This window comes from Trichoderma evansii (genome assembly GCF_050947405.1).
Source record: "Trichoderma evansii strain SZMC 28006 chromosome Unknown GGI43scaffold_2, whole genome shotgun sequence".
Classification (NCBI taxonomy): domain Eukaryota; kingdom Fungi; phylum Ascomycota; class Sordariomycetes; order Hypocreales; family Hypocreaceae; genus Trichoderma; species Trichoderma evansii.
This window is the reverse complement of record NW_028145204.1, coordinates 2,182,249-2,197,207: the sequence shown is the minus strand read 5'-3', so window position 1 is coordinate 2,197,207 and position 14,959 is coordinate 2,182,249. Positions and strand designations below refer to the sequence as shown.

Genomic DNA, 14,959 nt, shown 5'->3' with positions numbered 1-14,959 from the left:
GAGTTGCAAGAAGAACGTTGTGCGTGTGGTGGAGCTGATAGACTTGTGGTCTTTTGGGGTGCTTCTTGCGCAAGCGCAATAGATGCAAGTCATGCCTGCCGTTCCAGAGGGCCCACTTCCACTCGGCCGAGGTGCCTATGGATACTCCGTGCCTCGCGGCCTCTTCCGTATACGCTACTCCACGCAAAGTACGTTCCCCGAGGTCAGGACAGCAGCTGGCCGATAATCTCACCTCGTACCCTAACCGCAAACACCTACCTACCTAATTAATGGTGTTTTGGTCGCCCAAATCCACGTTTTGGTGCCTTGCCGCGTGGGTACTTTTGAGGCGGTCCCCAATACCTTTTGAGCAAAGGCGGCTGCGGTGCGGCGTACCTGCACCTACCTAACCCAGGCGAAGCATGATGACGCCGTCATGTAACCTTTGCTCCCAGTCAGGTATCGTAGTATTGCCTGGAAATGCTAAAGCATGATACCTATCATATTTTGCACAAATGCCCTTCCCTTCCAAGGGACTCAAGAGAGCTTCCCAATCCTGTCCACATTACTAGGTAGATAGAGAAGGCCTGCCTTGCTGTTGGTCGGGGTACGACTAATCAGATACGTAACTACTAGCGAGATGTCTAGCATTGACGTTTAAGAATGACAGGGCAGCATTCAATTGGCGCCCATTGGTCCTGGTAGCTAGCCTGCCAACTGATCTTCATATGCACTGGCATCTTCCGCTATTAGACAAGGTGGGCAATCTCACCCGAGCATCGAGCATCGAGCACTCAAAACTCACCACCGCCATGCCATCACATTACATCACATCACCTCAGCGCTTTCTAGAACTTCCAACCCTTCCGTCCGGACCTATTCGATAGCAGCAGATAAATGACCAGGAGCATCAAAACAAGCCACATCAAATCATACTGTACATACTGCCAGACTCAGCCCATTCTCGGTGGACCGGCCAACTCCCCGGTTGAACCGCAAAGCCGACCAACCTACATGCCTGACGTACATTGCCCACCTGGGAGGACTTCTCCGAGCTCTAGGCCCTGAACTGATTGTTTCATGCTTCTTGCGACATCAGCAGGGCTGCTCCTCCGCCTCCCCTGCATTATCCTGCATTGATTGCATCGCCCTACGTCCTTGGTTGGGGAGCGGCGAATAATTTTTCTCGCATTCGGTGGGGCTGATCAACGCGGCCAAAGCCGTTGGAGCTAGCGCCGCTGTGAGAATCCGCTCAAATCGAAGCTTGATAATGTGTTCTTCAACTTCCTCTTTGGAGAGCTTCTGGCCCTGTCTCGGCTGATTAATGCCAAACAGAATTATGCAGCCTGCCTGCGAGTAGCAGCTGCAGTAGTGCTACTACGACTACATACTTTGCTGCCAGGTACGGTATGCCCAAAGCATCTTCCTCGGCCAGTCTGGCCCCCCTGGTGATGTCCAGCGGGCCGCAGTGGCTCCATCGCCCAATGCAGTAGTATTCAAGAATATTTCTCATTTTTACGTCGCATCAACCCCCATACCCAGTACTGATAAAGCTATTACTACTCTACTTCGTAAATGTGGTATATGACATCGCCAAGTTTGCCGCGCAATGCTTTGCCAGGGGACAGAGTTGTATGGCAATAATGCTAGCGACTTTAGCCGTGTTGCCAGCCGCTCCATTCGGGGAAATGTTTAGTTTGCAGATCAACAAAGTATGATTTCAGTTTTGGTTAGGATATACATCTACGAAAAGTTTTATCAAACAGATGAGCCATCAGGGGTGCGTCGGATGGACTAATACAGTACCACGCCCATTGATGGTAACAAAGGCAGTTAGTGCTTAATGGCTTACATGTAGCTTGTAAATCCGGAGATGCCGTCTGCAAATTGGCACACTTTGTATATCTTGGCTTGATGCTACATCTTTTACAACCAACCATACCAGAAAATTTCGTTTCAACCAGCGGTGAGTCTACGGCATGACGACGACAGAGTTGTATCAGCTTCCCTGGGCGACTTTAGCTTCACCTGCACAACTTTGTTAGTGACAAGTCTCATAGTCATAGAAACAGGGGTCACTTATCCCCTCATCAGCGGGGGGTTGCCCTCCAGCCATTTCTGGGAAGAGAACAACCAGGACTGCCTCCCACATCCACGGTGTGTCCTTATAAGCCAATAGTTATACAGAGCACATGTCAATGAGCCGAGCCAGATGACGACGACTGCCCGCGGATTCAACTCAAAGCAGGCGAGTTTGGTCAAGGAACTGGACAAGCACTAAACTTTGACTCCAACTCGAGATGGGTCCCAGTTCCTTGCCAGAATCGACACCGAGTCGTATCCGCGGTGTCCGAAAATTTCCGGACTTTGCCTTTAGCCAATCCCAAAATGAACCTGCTGCCTTCTTCGAGCTCACTTGGTCCAAAATCCAAGTGGCGTAATGCAACCTAAATGTTCTTGATACAGTCAAGTGAGCCTCCTTCTGTTTGTCTCGCACTGCCAACGGAGACTTGTTTTTGTTTCCTCTCCAAAGCTTTGAAAGCCAGGGGGGCGTTAACACGCGGACAAAATACATCCATAAAAACCGCGTTATCATCTCGGCAGCCTTTTAGCACAATCTGCGAGGAAACTGCTGCGCAGAAGCACAGCTGGGGACTGGCGTCCTTGCGAAATCGAAGGACAAAACCAACGATTGAAGGTTAATGCGCTTGGTCAGACCAGATGCCGCTGCATCACACACCGGGGAGCAGGGTGCTATGGTGTGGTCCAAGGAGCAAAGAGGCTGGTAGGCAGAGATCATAATGTTGATATTCGTGTTGATTCAAATCCCAAAAGAGGGCGGGCATATAAGAGCATCCGAGAGCAGCGTAAAATGGCTTTGAGTAGGCCAGAAGCCGTTGCATTTCTGTGTGTTTCCATATGGCCCTCACAGCATTGAGCTTCCGGTAAGGTCCCATAGGGATGAAAGGCAGTTTCGGAAATGCGGCTTCTGGCTGTTTGAAGCCCTTTCTGTGCTCAAGCTCCATGCCGTAGACCTTGCATCGGGAGTGATGAAGCCACCAACGCAGATCCCAACAGACAACAGACAAACAATCTGCCTACCAATGCCAACAGCATCTCAAGGACAGCCTATTCTCGACCATAGTGCTATTTCCAGCGGACAGGGCTGACGAGCGTCCTCAGACCAGAGGCTCTTACCATAACGACTCATGGCATCCTTCCTCTTGCGCACCGTGTAGTGACTGGATGTCCGCTCCCCTAGTCCATCGACACTTGGTTTCCATGTCAGCCGCCAAGCCTGTCTTTCGACAGGAGCAGCATCAAGAAACGCGATCGACTTAGAAAGGGGATTGGACGACTGAGCGCAATACTAAACCAGATGTATGCTTAGGGTTAAGTTCCGAAACTCGTTCCCTCAGCTAGACTTGGCTGCCTGGGTGCCGGGCAGAGACGGACCGCAATAGATCCAGCTGCAGCATTCAACGAGAACCTGGAGCAGGCTCGGAAGCGGCATATTGCGGATGACCAAGCCTGGGGAGAGGGGTCTGCAATAGACATTCCTTGCGGAAAACGAGAGTCGGGAAACTGTGGGGGAGGCGACGTGCTGATGAAGAGCGCTGCTTGTTTAGGGCAGCGAAGGAGGCTCGATCTTGAGCTACAAGAAGAAATCTAAGAGGCTATACGTACTCAGGGGGACGTGATGTTTGGACAGTGGCAGCATCTCCAGCAGCAAATCGAGGAACTGGTGTATCTGGAATGGCGTTGACGATGGTTCATATGCTAGTAAACATTGAGAAACGCGTGGAGAAGCTTTATCTTAAAAGAGCTCGACGCACGGACCAGGATCGGGACGCGCCGACACGTGATCCGCACCGAACTGCTTGGAATGTATGCACACAGTACAAAAGCACAGTATATACTGCGATAAAGGCAAAGCTCAGCAGCTCATTTGTAAGAGAAGCTTGCCTGGTCAACCTCTGCGAAGCCCATATTGAGAGTCTAGCTACTATGACGGACTCGATGAATGCTCAACAATCCCAGCCGAAAATCACGCAGGATATTGTAGATGCGGCCAAGAAGGCATTCAATCCATCGGCAACTGCTGAAAGCCGTGAACAAGGATTACAGGAATATAATGAGCTAGTCGATAGGTAGGTGAGGCTACTTTAGAGAAGCGGCCAATAGCGAAAAACCTGACATGCAATCAGAACGCAAACGTGGATTTTGATACACGCTTTCAATGCCTTGATTAAGCCAAATGTGCTTCCGCTATGGCTGAGGGAGCCGTTGATGAGGAGCTTGACGAGCCTGCCACTCCGGTCCGACGGTGTGAGAGCTACGATGGAATTTGTATTTGCAGTTCACCCAAGTAATACTGGGAAGCCCACGAATGACGAGGGAAGCCGCGAGAAAGAAGGGGCTGCCATCACCCATGAAGCGGTGGCTGTTGCAACGAAACTGCTGTCATCTGTCCCAGCCTCTATGAATGCCCAGTCATGGTTCGACGGCATCTCAGGGCAGCTTTTCGCTTTATTCGATGGCGAGGCTGGGCCTGATGTTGCAAAGACTGCAGCGCAGATTGTCGGATTCGGGATTCTGGGCAAAAAGCAATTTGGAGCACCAGGTAATGAAGCGAGAATTTCATTTATTCTACATGTATATCTGGATACTAACCCAAGCAAACAGGAGCGCCTGGCTGGAACGCTTTTGTGCAGCCGCTCGTGCAGGCCATAAACCCGTCACTGAAATCCTCAAAATTGTACTCCTCCCTCAAGTCAGAAGAGGTGGATGAAATCGTGGAGCTTAGTCGGAAAAAAATCCTCGTTGCCGCTTCAGATCTGGAGAGATCGCTGAGACGGCTAGAGCTTTTGATCATGTCAAATCCTTCACCCGGTCTCTGCAAACGAGTTCTGAAGCCCGTTCGTTTACAACTTTGGGCGCTCGCTTCATGGATAAACGCCTCTCAGGATACGGACAAGCGCTTCTGCAGGCCTGCACGGATTCTTGTGCAAACCCACCTGAGACTATTTGGTGACGTGGATAATATCATCCCGTTTATCCGTAATATTCGATGCAAAGGATCCCTGCATGATGCAGAAGAATTGCAATGGCGATACCACCTTCGGCCTGAAGGAGGAATAGAAGCCATCCACCTAGCGTTCGGCGAACAGAAGCAAGAGGCTGAATTAGACTGGGGGGAAATCGAGAGCAGATCGACGATCTTGGTCGAGTTTGTGAGCTCTGTGTGTTCCACAGAGGAGGTTTCTTCAGTCTTTTTGTATCTCTTACGGCGATGGATACAGTCGGCAGGCAAACAAAGTGGTGGTCTCATTATGCAGGTAGTCACACACGATGAAGAAGCAGACTCGACAGTCCAGGATCTTATCGACGTAACGTTATTACAAAAGTTCATGGACAAAGCTCCAGAAAAACTAATCAGTCATTTCGACCAGCTTCTGGAGCTTATATCTCATGTGCTACGGGTTGACGGCCAGACTCCCTTGGGAGATGATATCCTTGGAGTTGTACTGAGCTTGCTAAATTTGGTCATCACAGCACCGACTTTTCAAAAGTCAGATATCAACCCAGCTGAGCTGAAGATTGTGGAAGATGCACTGGCGAGGATTGGGGACCAGGATCGAGGTGATGCATCGGTCACGGCGAAGAATTTGGCTCTGCTGCTCAAATACCGGGATGAGGTGGAAAAGCCAGATGATAAGACAGCCGCTCCTACTGCTCGCCAGATTGAAGATCGCAAGACTTACAACCTGGCGTTGAACTATATCACTGGGGACGGCGATAACCCACCTCCAGTCGTATCCGAGGGCTTGAACCTCTTGGCTAAATTGATTGTGGCTGAAAGCCCAGCATTGGATATTTCGGCCGCCACAGTCTTAATGTCCAATCTCCTGAAAGAAAACGAAGACTTTATCAACCTGCGAGTCATTCGGATATTTACACAGCTAGCGAATAAACACCCCAAATCCACTATGCAAGAGCTGCTTGACCATTACTTGGACGCGCAAGAGAAATCGTCTACAGATACTCGGCTAAGATTTGGCGAGGCAATACTCCAGGTCATTGAGAGACTAGGGGAAACCTTTTCAGGGGAGGCAGCCCAGAATGCGGGCGAGAGCATGCTGTCGATTGCGGGCAGACGGGGATATAGGCCGAAAACGATGGCCAAACAGGCACGAGAGGAAAGGTTGAATGAGCTGAAGAGAAAAAAGGCAGAAGCTAGTGGGGATGCCGATGACGATGTTGATATGGCGGACGAAGAGGCAACACCTGACGAGATGGCCAATAATGAGATATTGGCTCAGATTGTCCAAGGATGGGAAAGCAAAAGGGGGAGCGAAGACATTCGAATGAGAACATCGGCTCTCTCCATCTTTGGAAACGCCATTGAGACGAACATTCTTGGCATGGGGCCGACTTTGGTCTCGGCAGGAGTCGACCTCAGCATCAATATTCTCGCCATGGAGCCAGAGCTGGAGAAGGGTATACTTCGGCGGGCAGCCATTCTCGTTATTCTCAGCTTTGTGAGAGCGCTGGATAAGGCCAAGGAATCCGGACAAAAACTAGGATTCGGCTTGACAGATCAGAGCCGAGAGGACATACAGAGGACTCTAAACTACATTGCCGCAACAGATAACGATGGGCTGGTACAACAGCACGCACGCGATGTTATGGAAAGTCTTGAGAACTGGGGCATGGCAAGTCTGCTGCCGAGTCAAGCAGAGGCGAACGCCGGGCCTGGCTTGACGAGATTAGCGGGATTGCATGTGAATCCTGAGGGCACCCTGGTGGACGCTGCTGGACGGCCGCGACCAAGGATAGAGGAGGTGGAGTGATGGAAGTTTTTTGGACACCGATTTCTTCTTTTCGTCTTCTCTACTAATACCTCATATAGTAGTGCAGTCGTAATCAGACGGAGTAAAGAGCCGATATATCCAAGATCTCCATTTACACGCGCGGCGCTTACCTATAAATGATGAAGACGCAGGGCCCCATCAAGACGTTCCGTCAAGACGCAATCTCCAGTTTACAGGGCGGCCAGGCCGGTCAGCCGAAGATGGTTTACGCGGGATATTACTTTTAGGCACCGCCAAGCATTCGGGTGCTAGAGTCGTCACCGTGGCACCGTGATTCGCACTCTTGGAGGCCGTGGCTGACTCGGAGGCTCCCCACTACGGCGCGCCGTGACATGCCGACTAATAAGTAAGCAAAAGCGCTGTCATTTTTTTTTTCTCTCATGATAGCGTGTGCACGATGGCAAAAGAGGGAAGATAGAGTAAGAAAAAAAATCAACTAAAGCAAAAAAAGCAAAAATTTTCCTTAACGCGCGACTGGAGTGAATCCTGTATGTGTATTGGCCAGCAGTATGATGGCTAACAGAATGCTGGAAGCAAGGGAGTTGACGCAGGGGCCTCTTGTGTTTCTCGTTTTCTCTTATCTCAAACGGATTCTTGAGAATAAGGTTGACGGGGCCTACCCTTGCAAAAATACCGTATACAGGAAGAGAGCAGCGGAGGGGAAATCTCGTTAATAATAGATGACGGAGTAACACGAGTGACACAGACGCTGCACAGCGCAAATCCTGCGGAGAAAAGCGGTTCGGATCTCGACGGTGCGGCTGATGCGGCGCAACGTCTGGAGTAATACTAGGAAGCCAGTATCTAGCGAATATATGGAGTAACTCGCAACTATTAACGATTGTGTGCTACTGCGTAACAGACACAGGCTGAGGCTGTTTCTCGGTGGCGAGCCAAAACAAGCCCAGCCAGCAGCTGGTCGTTTCACAAAGAGACGGCAGGCTGCAGGGGTTCGGAGGGGTGTCTTGACTTGCGGGGGTTTTGCCCAATCCAATCCAAGGGGGCGATTGTATCAGGCGAGAACAAAACATGATGATGCTTGGCCCACGCGCGTATTCGCACGGGCAAATAGCTGAGATCAGGTCATGTATACAAAACCAACGGCGTAGTTGAGCGAATTAACAAGAGCAAAATACTGTTATCAAGCGTGCGAAGTCTAGGCAAGATTAAAGGAAATGAGGAGATGAAATAAATAAAATTGGGTAGTTGTGCAGCCGCTGGTACTGATGCAATATAAATTAATAAGAAGAAGCTTGGAAATGAGAATCGAAGAGGGGAATCAGAAGCAGAAATCAACGCATTGTGCTTGTACTTGTGAGGCCGCGCATAGTATTGCACGTTGGCTGGGGCTCTTCGAAAATTAAGGGCCCTGCTGGCTGTTTTGGTTACGGCGGCCGCCCTTGAAGTCGAGCTCGAGCCAATAGGAAGGGCTTGCGGCTGGAATTTGATTCGAGACGGGGGTTTGAGCATTAGTCTTGGCACTTTATTTGTTATTGCATCTTGGTTTTTCTTATTTCCTTGCTTTTTCTAGAGTCCTGCAGTGTTCCATCGGTTAAGGGTGCTTGTCAAGTTGGTCGACATATGTCCTGTTCGGGAAGAGGCCGAATGGGGGGCTACGAGATTTGAATTCATGGAGTTTGAGCAGGCTGAGTCGATTTACAGCCACTCTGAAAGAGCAAACATGAAGGCTGAGCAGAGCGTGCGGCTATCAAAGGAAGATGCCCGAGCTGGCTTAGCCAGGCACCAAGTAAGCATACAAGATACAGTACAAACATGAGCAAAACAGCTCGGAAACAAAAGAAGAAGAAAAAGCGCCTCTTTCTGGTGATGGCCGACTGATTGGCTCCTGGCTCGTCTCAGGAACCCTGAAGCAAGCTGTGCGTACCTGCGTCGGCCCCTGGCACTAACACGTCTTCGGCCAAACCTTAGCGGCCTTTTAGCGCCAGAACTCGGAACCGCCAGTCGGTGACATCCATCCAACTCTTGCGACTCCATCAAGGGGGTCCTCTCCTGGGCGGTTTACATGGTAGCAAAGCAAAAGCAGTGAGGGGGGGATGTGAGGGAATCAGACCCCCCAGCAAATCAATTGATGCTGTTTGCTGGCGAGCTGGGGCCGCGGATGGGTCCTTTTTCGAAGGGGGCGTTTATGTTCATGATGTTTGCTTGAGGCCGTGCCGCGCTCTCCACCGACAAAAAGGCTCGATAACCATCCGATCCTGACTCGATCTTTTCCCTCTCTTCTTGCTTCTTCTTTTCTCTTTAGTCACCAAATAAAAATCTTGCTCTGTCTCTTTGCATTTTTTTGCAGCTCGTCTGTTTGACAGCTAACGTTCACTCCTTAACAAAAAGCCAGTCTTTTTAACAAGTTCGGCTTGACGTCGACTTACACCAGCACTCATTTACATATATACGCGGAATTGATTTTCGCCTACAGTCTCTATCCGAGCAAGAAGCAAAAAAACAACTAAAAAAAAAACAAAACATCATCACCACCAAGTCTTTCAAAATGAAGTCTGTTGTTGCTGCTACCCTCCTCGCCGGCCTGGCCTCTGCCAGCTCGCCCATCCGCCACCTGCACTTCCCCAGGGCCAACGGAACCATCACCTCTGCCGTTGACAACAACGCTGCTCCCACCACGCTGACCGTCTTCGCTACCTCGGTCCACACCGTCATCAGCTGTGCTCCCACCGTCACCAACTGCCCGGCTCGCACCAACGCAACTGCTATTGGCAGCCTGCCCGAGTCCGCCAGAACCACCGTCGTTGTTACCGACACCATCGTGCTGGCCACCACTGTCTGCCCCATTGAGCAGGCCTCCAGCATCTCCTCTTCTCTCCAGGCTGCCCACTCCTCCGGCCTCATCACTGGATCCACCATCACCGGTGCTCCCCCTGCCCAGACCACCCCGGCCCAGGCTGGCGGCTCTCCTGCTGGCGGCAAGCCCGCTGGCGGTAACGGTGGTAACGGTGGAAATGGTGGTGCCAAGGTCACCTTCTCCGATGTCGTTACTGACAAGACCCTGACCATGACCGTTGGCAAGGGCGCCACTGCCTCCGTCCTGACCACCACTATTCAGGCCACCACCCGTGAGACCATCACCATCACCAGCACCCGCCAGCCCGTCCAGACCAGCGGTGGCAGCTCTGGCTCCAGCACTGGTGGCAACGCTCCTCCCGCCAACGGCAACTCTGGCTCTGGCTCTGGCTCTGGATCTCCCGCCAACGGTGGTTCCGGCTCCGGCAACGGCTCTGGATCTCCCGCCAACGGTGGCTCCGGCTCTGGCAACGGCTCTGGTAACTGCGCTGGTGCTCCCACCGTCACCGTCACCGTCGCCAAGGAGACCGTCACCGTCCCTGCCTCCACCGTCTTCGTCACCGTTGTTCCCAGCTCTTGTGGCGCTTCTGCTGCCTCCGCCGTCACCGGCCAGGCTTCCAACGGCTCCGGCAGCTCTGGCTCCAACAACGGCTCCGGTTCCAACAACGGCTCTGGTTCCAACAACGGCTCCGGCTCCAACAACGGTGCTGGTGCTGGTAACGGTGCTGGCAACGCTGCCGCCACCACCACCACTCCTTGCCCTACTGACATCACCACCACCGTCCGCTCCACCGTCACCGTCCAGCCTTTCCCCATCAACAACGGCACTGCTGCCACCAGCGGCGCTGCCCAGCCTTCCTCTTCCGGCTTTGCCAAGCTCCGCCGATAAAGGGTTACTTTACCCCTTTCTCATAGGAAATAAAAGCCTTGTAAGAGTATTGTAAAAACAAACGAGGGGAAAAGGATACGGTTTTACGGGATTCGATCAAGGAAAGACGCATATCACATCACGGCGCAGATGAGGAATCTCATCTACGCCATTGCATGATAGACGTGTTTTTGGATTTTTATGGATTTTTTGGATGGATATTTTATATATCCGGGCGAGGCAGATGATTTGTACTTACTTTGTTACTTATTTTTGAAAGACTTAACATTCGTGTGTGTATATGTTTATTATATTGGCTGTCTGAGACGGCTGTCAGAAATGACTTGAGAGCAATCTCATCCTTCTGAATTGAACGATTTGTGACGCTTATAACCAACTTTCTGGCCTTGCGTGAATGTGATGTCATAGTGAATAAAAAGTATGCCAATCCTTGTTAATACTATTGAAGTAAATTGTACCCTATCTTAACATATATATATACGCCGTTCGTTCAATCATGATAATATGGATATACTTATGTAACACAAGCCAGCTTGGTATCCTCGTTGAAAACCTAGAAAAGTCAACGCATGCTTTGCCCAGCCTGTAAGAGATAACAAACTCCTGTCTCCGCCATTAAATAAAACAAATAATTCTCTCCAACACGGAGAATAATTTTCTTTTCCTTTCAATTTTTGCTGCTTCATCCGTCGTCTTTTTCACCCAAGCACTACGCGCTCATACTGGTCTTGGCCCAGCTGTTTAAACAAGACATCTTGCAAAGCAGCCTTACTTCGGGCCAGCTGTGGGACGATGCCGTCGGTTTGCTGGAGGTTGTTCTTGATGCTTTCCATGTGGTCACTGAGCTGGAGAGCTAAAGATTTAAGCTCTGGGTCTTCAAGGTCCTATAATACCGAATTCCCTGGTCAGCGATCGTCATGAAACAATCATGTAGGTGAGAGAGGGAATATGACAAAAAAAACTTACACTAAAGAGGCCCCCCAAGACAGAGTTGTTAGAGTGATTGAAAGAGATGTCTTGCTCGGCTCTTTGCTTCCACCGTTCATGAACTGTCTCGGGGGTGGGCGCCAAGACATGTGCTTTTTTCAGCATGCCGCGATACTCTCTCCCCTGAGCCTTTGCGCTCGATTCCAAATTCCGTAGCGCTTCATAGTCTTGCTCCAGCTCTTTCTCCAACTTCTCTTTCTCACGAGTCAGCAGCTCGACAGCGTGAAGCGCCGGGTCCAGCTGCCGTTCCAGGGCCTGCTTTGCGTCAAGAACGCTCTCAAAGTCCAATTCGATGGCACGCCCGTCTGTCACAGTAGCAGCAGCTGAGGCGGCGCCGACTTGTCGGCCACCACGAGGCACCCGGGCGGGAGGCATGCTTGCTGGAGGAAAGGGTATGCCCTTTGCGAGTTTGCGGGTGATGCGGTGAGAAACGAGACGGAGTGCGGCTGAGGTGTGAGCGTGACGCTGCTCGCTGCCGGAGAGGCGTTGGAGGACAGGACGGTGAGCAACGAGAAGCATCGAGGAGGCGGCCGAGATGGTAGAATCTGGTAAGGGGGTCCATTTAGATTCAATGGTGGAGTGGCGGATTCGGTGGACGTGAGGCGAGACATGGAGGTAAGGCTTGGACGGCGAGGGGGGGGAATCGTCATCGTCGTCGGCATCGGCATCTTGATGAGATTGGCGCTTCTTTTTCTTTGGCACAGGCGCATCTCTTGCTGCCTCGGCTTCAGCCTCAGGGGATCTTCTTGAAGTGGGACGTGGGGAATCCTCCGCTGCTGCCCCGGCTGAGGCTCTCGTGCTTCCGGGAGGACGGCCTCGGCGTTTGCCTGATGCCGCATTCGACGGACTGTCTATTGCCGCCTTTCCTTTGGCGCTAGGTTTGCGTTGGATCGCATTTGGGGCGTCTATATCTCGTAGTGATGGGCGCCCCCGTTTTCGCTGCTCTCCCTGTTTCTTCCCCTTCGTCGGGCCTTGTTCTGGAGTCCCCTCTTCTTCATCTCTCCGAGCCTGCAGAGAGGGACGGCCTCTTTTTCGTTTAGCCGGTACTGGGGTGTCATTCTGTAGCTGATCTTCTTCCGACTCTTGGTCAGCGTGGTTTCTGCCTCTTCTGGTCCCTTGTCGACTGGGCGGCGATTCGGTTTCTTCGTCACTCTGCTGCAGTATATCTTCCTCTTCGTGCCCTCGGCCCTTCAGCGACGGGCGTCCTCGTTTTCGCTTTTGCTGAGTCGGCGTCAATTCATCTTGGTCTTCACCTAGGTCCCTCGCTTTATTTCCCATCGATGGTCGACCTCTCTTCTTCGCAGGTTTGGAACTCTCTGGCGCTGGGCTGGGCTCCTCATCAGGCGAGCCTGTGCTTTTCCTCGGCCTACCGCGCTTCTTCTGGCGCATCTGGTCCGGCGCATCGGTTTCATACGCTTCGGCTGCATCGTTGCGCTCTTGCGACGCGTTAATTTCGAGCTTGGACGCGTTGGATGGCCGACCGCGTTTGCGCTTTGGATTTGATGCTTCGGGCGCCTGTGTAGATAAAAATCACTAAATTAGCAACTTTGGCTCTGGTGATGGCAAATGCCACAGAAGGACGAAATAAGTAATACCATAATAAAAAATAATGCCCTCGCCGAAAGAATTGAATTGAATCGAATGAAGCCTCCAAAGTCAGGCGGGCAAGACAGATGAGATGCTGTTCAAACTACCGTTTCCTGCATCGCGCAGTGCATCGAGTCCACACTTTCTGCAGCCCTCGCCAACTCTAATTGAAACTTGGGCCTGCCAGACATCTAAACGGCCGCCCAATGACGCACTTTTCTCCAGCGGGGGCTCGTGCACCGAGGCCTTCTAGAATTTAGCGGCTTTAAGCGGCTTGCAACCCCGCGACTGTCTTTTTTCATCGCACGATGGAGCGGCACATCTACTGATCCATCAACGCTGCTACACACATGATTTAGTAAGACAGATAAATAGATAGATAAATGTGTGTAGATATATTAATATGGTAGACCACAAATTAGCCATTGACATTCTTCATTTGGCCAATCAAGTCCTCTGCTTTGCATTACATCTGCTCATCCATCCAAATGGTGCGCGTAACACATGATAAAAACCAAAAGCTCGGCGATCCTTTGCTGCTCTACGCTAACGCAGACCCGTCCAGGCCTCCGCCAACTGACGACTCAGCTTTGTTGACCATCAGAAGCCCACCGTGAGCTCAACAAATCAAGAAGAGGAACCCGAGCACTCGAGTATCCAGGGTCTTCGGCAGCAGCTAGCGGCACATTTCTCCAAACTTTACTCTAGATTAGATTAGCATTCCGTAGCCCAGCTGTCTTTTCTTTTCTTTTCTCTTCTTCCATTCTTACAACTGCCATCTCTCTCTTCCGTCTTCTGTATCCTGGGCTTAATCGCGTCGGTTTTCACGTCTCCCCCGCATCACCCAACAGTAAGCTTCACTATGCGCTTCTCCGCAGCCACTCTTGTCGCGGCTCTGCCCGCTCTCGCCGCCGCCCAAGAGAATCCTCTGGATCAGTACGTGGCCCAATTCCAGCAGATTCTGGGACAAGTCAGCTCCAAGCTCCCGCTTCCCGGCACATATGATGCTGCTGGCGCTCACGAGGCCAAGACGGGCCCTATGAAGCTGTCTGTCCTGAGCCTGGATAACTGGAAGGAGACGCTCTACGAGCCTGTGACACCCGGCTCAAAGACGCCTGAGGAGTGGTATGTTTTGTTCAGCGGCGGTAACAAGACATGCTTCGGTAAGTTCTTCAATGGATCAACCTGTCTTAATTGATATAAAAATTGCATGGCTAACTCTGCCTGCTCTAGGCCACTGTGGCCGAATTGAGGCTGCCTTCAACGAGACGGCGGCCAAGTTTGCGGAGCTCCCAAACACTCCCCATATGGGCCTTGTCAACTGTGACAGCCAGCCCATCCTTTGCAACGCTTGGTCTGCCAACCCCGGCAACATCTGGGCTATCGAGATGCTTCCCGAGCCAGCCCCCATCGACATCTATAAGACTAGATTGAACCTTACCACCGTCACCTCTGACGACATTGTCAAGCTGCACGAGTCCGGAAACAAGGATAGCTTTACTCTTGTCGATTCTTGGTTCCACCCCTTTAACGGCAAGGCCGTTGAGCTTGGCTTGGCCACTCCTTTTGGCTACGTCCTGTGGTTTTTCGGCCTTCTTCCCAACTGGGCCTTCATGTTGATCATTTCTTTCGCCAGCCGAAGCTTTATGTGAGTTTGAATACCCATTCTACCAGCTATTCTCGCGTAGCAATAGCTAATAATGCCAATCTAGGGGCAACCGTATGCAGCCAGGTGGCCGACAGCCCGGCCAAGGAGCCCCCGCTGCCGCCCAGCGAAAGTAATCAAGCGGCATATAAAAAGTCTATATGATTTGTCTTTGGCAGGATT

The 14,959-nt window shown here is 51.5% G+C and overlaps 4 protein-coding genes across 4 annotated transcripts; 3 read left to right on the top strand and 1 right to left on the bottom strand.

Annotated features, from left to right (window-relative positions):
• Positions 1–3,937: 3,937 nt before the first annotated feature.
• GGI43DRAFT_394146 (RTP1/Tango6 family protein) lies at positions 3,938–6,986 on the top strand. The gene is made up of 4 exons (XM_083204738.1): positions 3,938–4,130; positions 4,188–4,603; positions 4,666–6,838; positions 6,896–6,986. The coding sequence occupies exons 1-3, from the start codon at positions 3,988–3,990 to the stop codon at positions 6,831–6,833; spliced, it is 2,727 nt and encodes a 908-aa protein (XP_083065229.1). The 5' UTR covers positions 3,938–3,987; the 3' UTR covers positions 6,834–6,838; positions 6,896–6,986.
• Positions 6,987–8,629: 1,643 nt separating this feature from the next.
• Positions 8,630–10,951, top strand: GGI43DRAFT_394142 (uncharacterized protein). The gene has a single exon (XM_083204737.1). The coding sequence runs from the start codon at positions 9,361–9,363 to the stop codon at positions 10,555–10,557; it is 1,197 nt and encodes a 398-aa protein (XP_083065228.1). The 5' UTR covers positions 8,630–9,360; the 3' UTR covers positions 10,558–10,951.
• Positions 10,907–13,493, bottom strand: GGI43DRAFT_162081 (CENP-Q, a CENPA-CAD centromere complex subunit-domain-containing protein). The gene is made up of 3 exons (XM_083199563.1): positions 13,140–13,493; positions 11,524–13,059; positions 10,907–11,441 (listed from the first exon to the last, which is right to left on the bottom strand). Exons 1-3 carry the CDS (start codon positions 13,140–13,142, stop codon positions 11,256–11,258), a joined length of 1,725 nt encoding a protein of 574 aa, XP_083065227.1. The 5' UTR covers positions 13,143–13,493; the 3' UTR covers positions 10,907–11,255.
• A 500-nt stretch (positions 13,494–13,993) lies between these two features.
• On the top strand, positions 13,994–14,913 carry GGI43DRAFT_379765 (uncharacterized protein; the record flags this gene model as incomplete). The annotated part of the gene is made up of 3 exons (XM_083202890.1): positions 13,994–14,294; positions 14,365–14,779; positions 14,844–14,913. 3 exons carry the CDS (start codon positions 13,994–13,996, stop codon positions 14,911–14,913), a joined length of 786 nt encoding a protein of 261 aa, XP_083065226.1.
• Between the last annotated feature and the right edge of the window lie 46 nt (positions 14,914–14,959).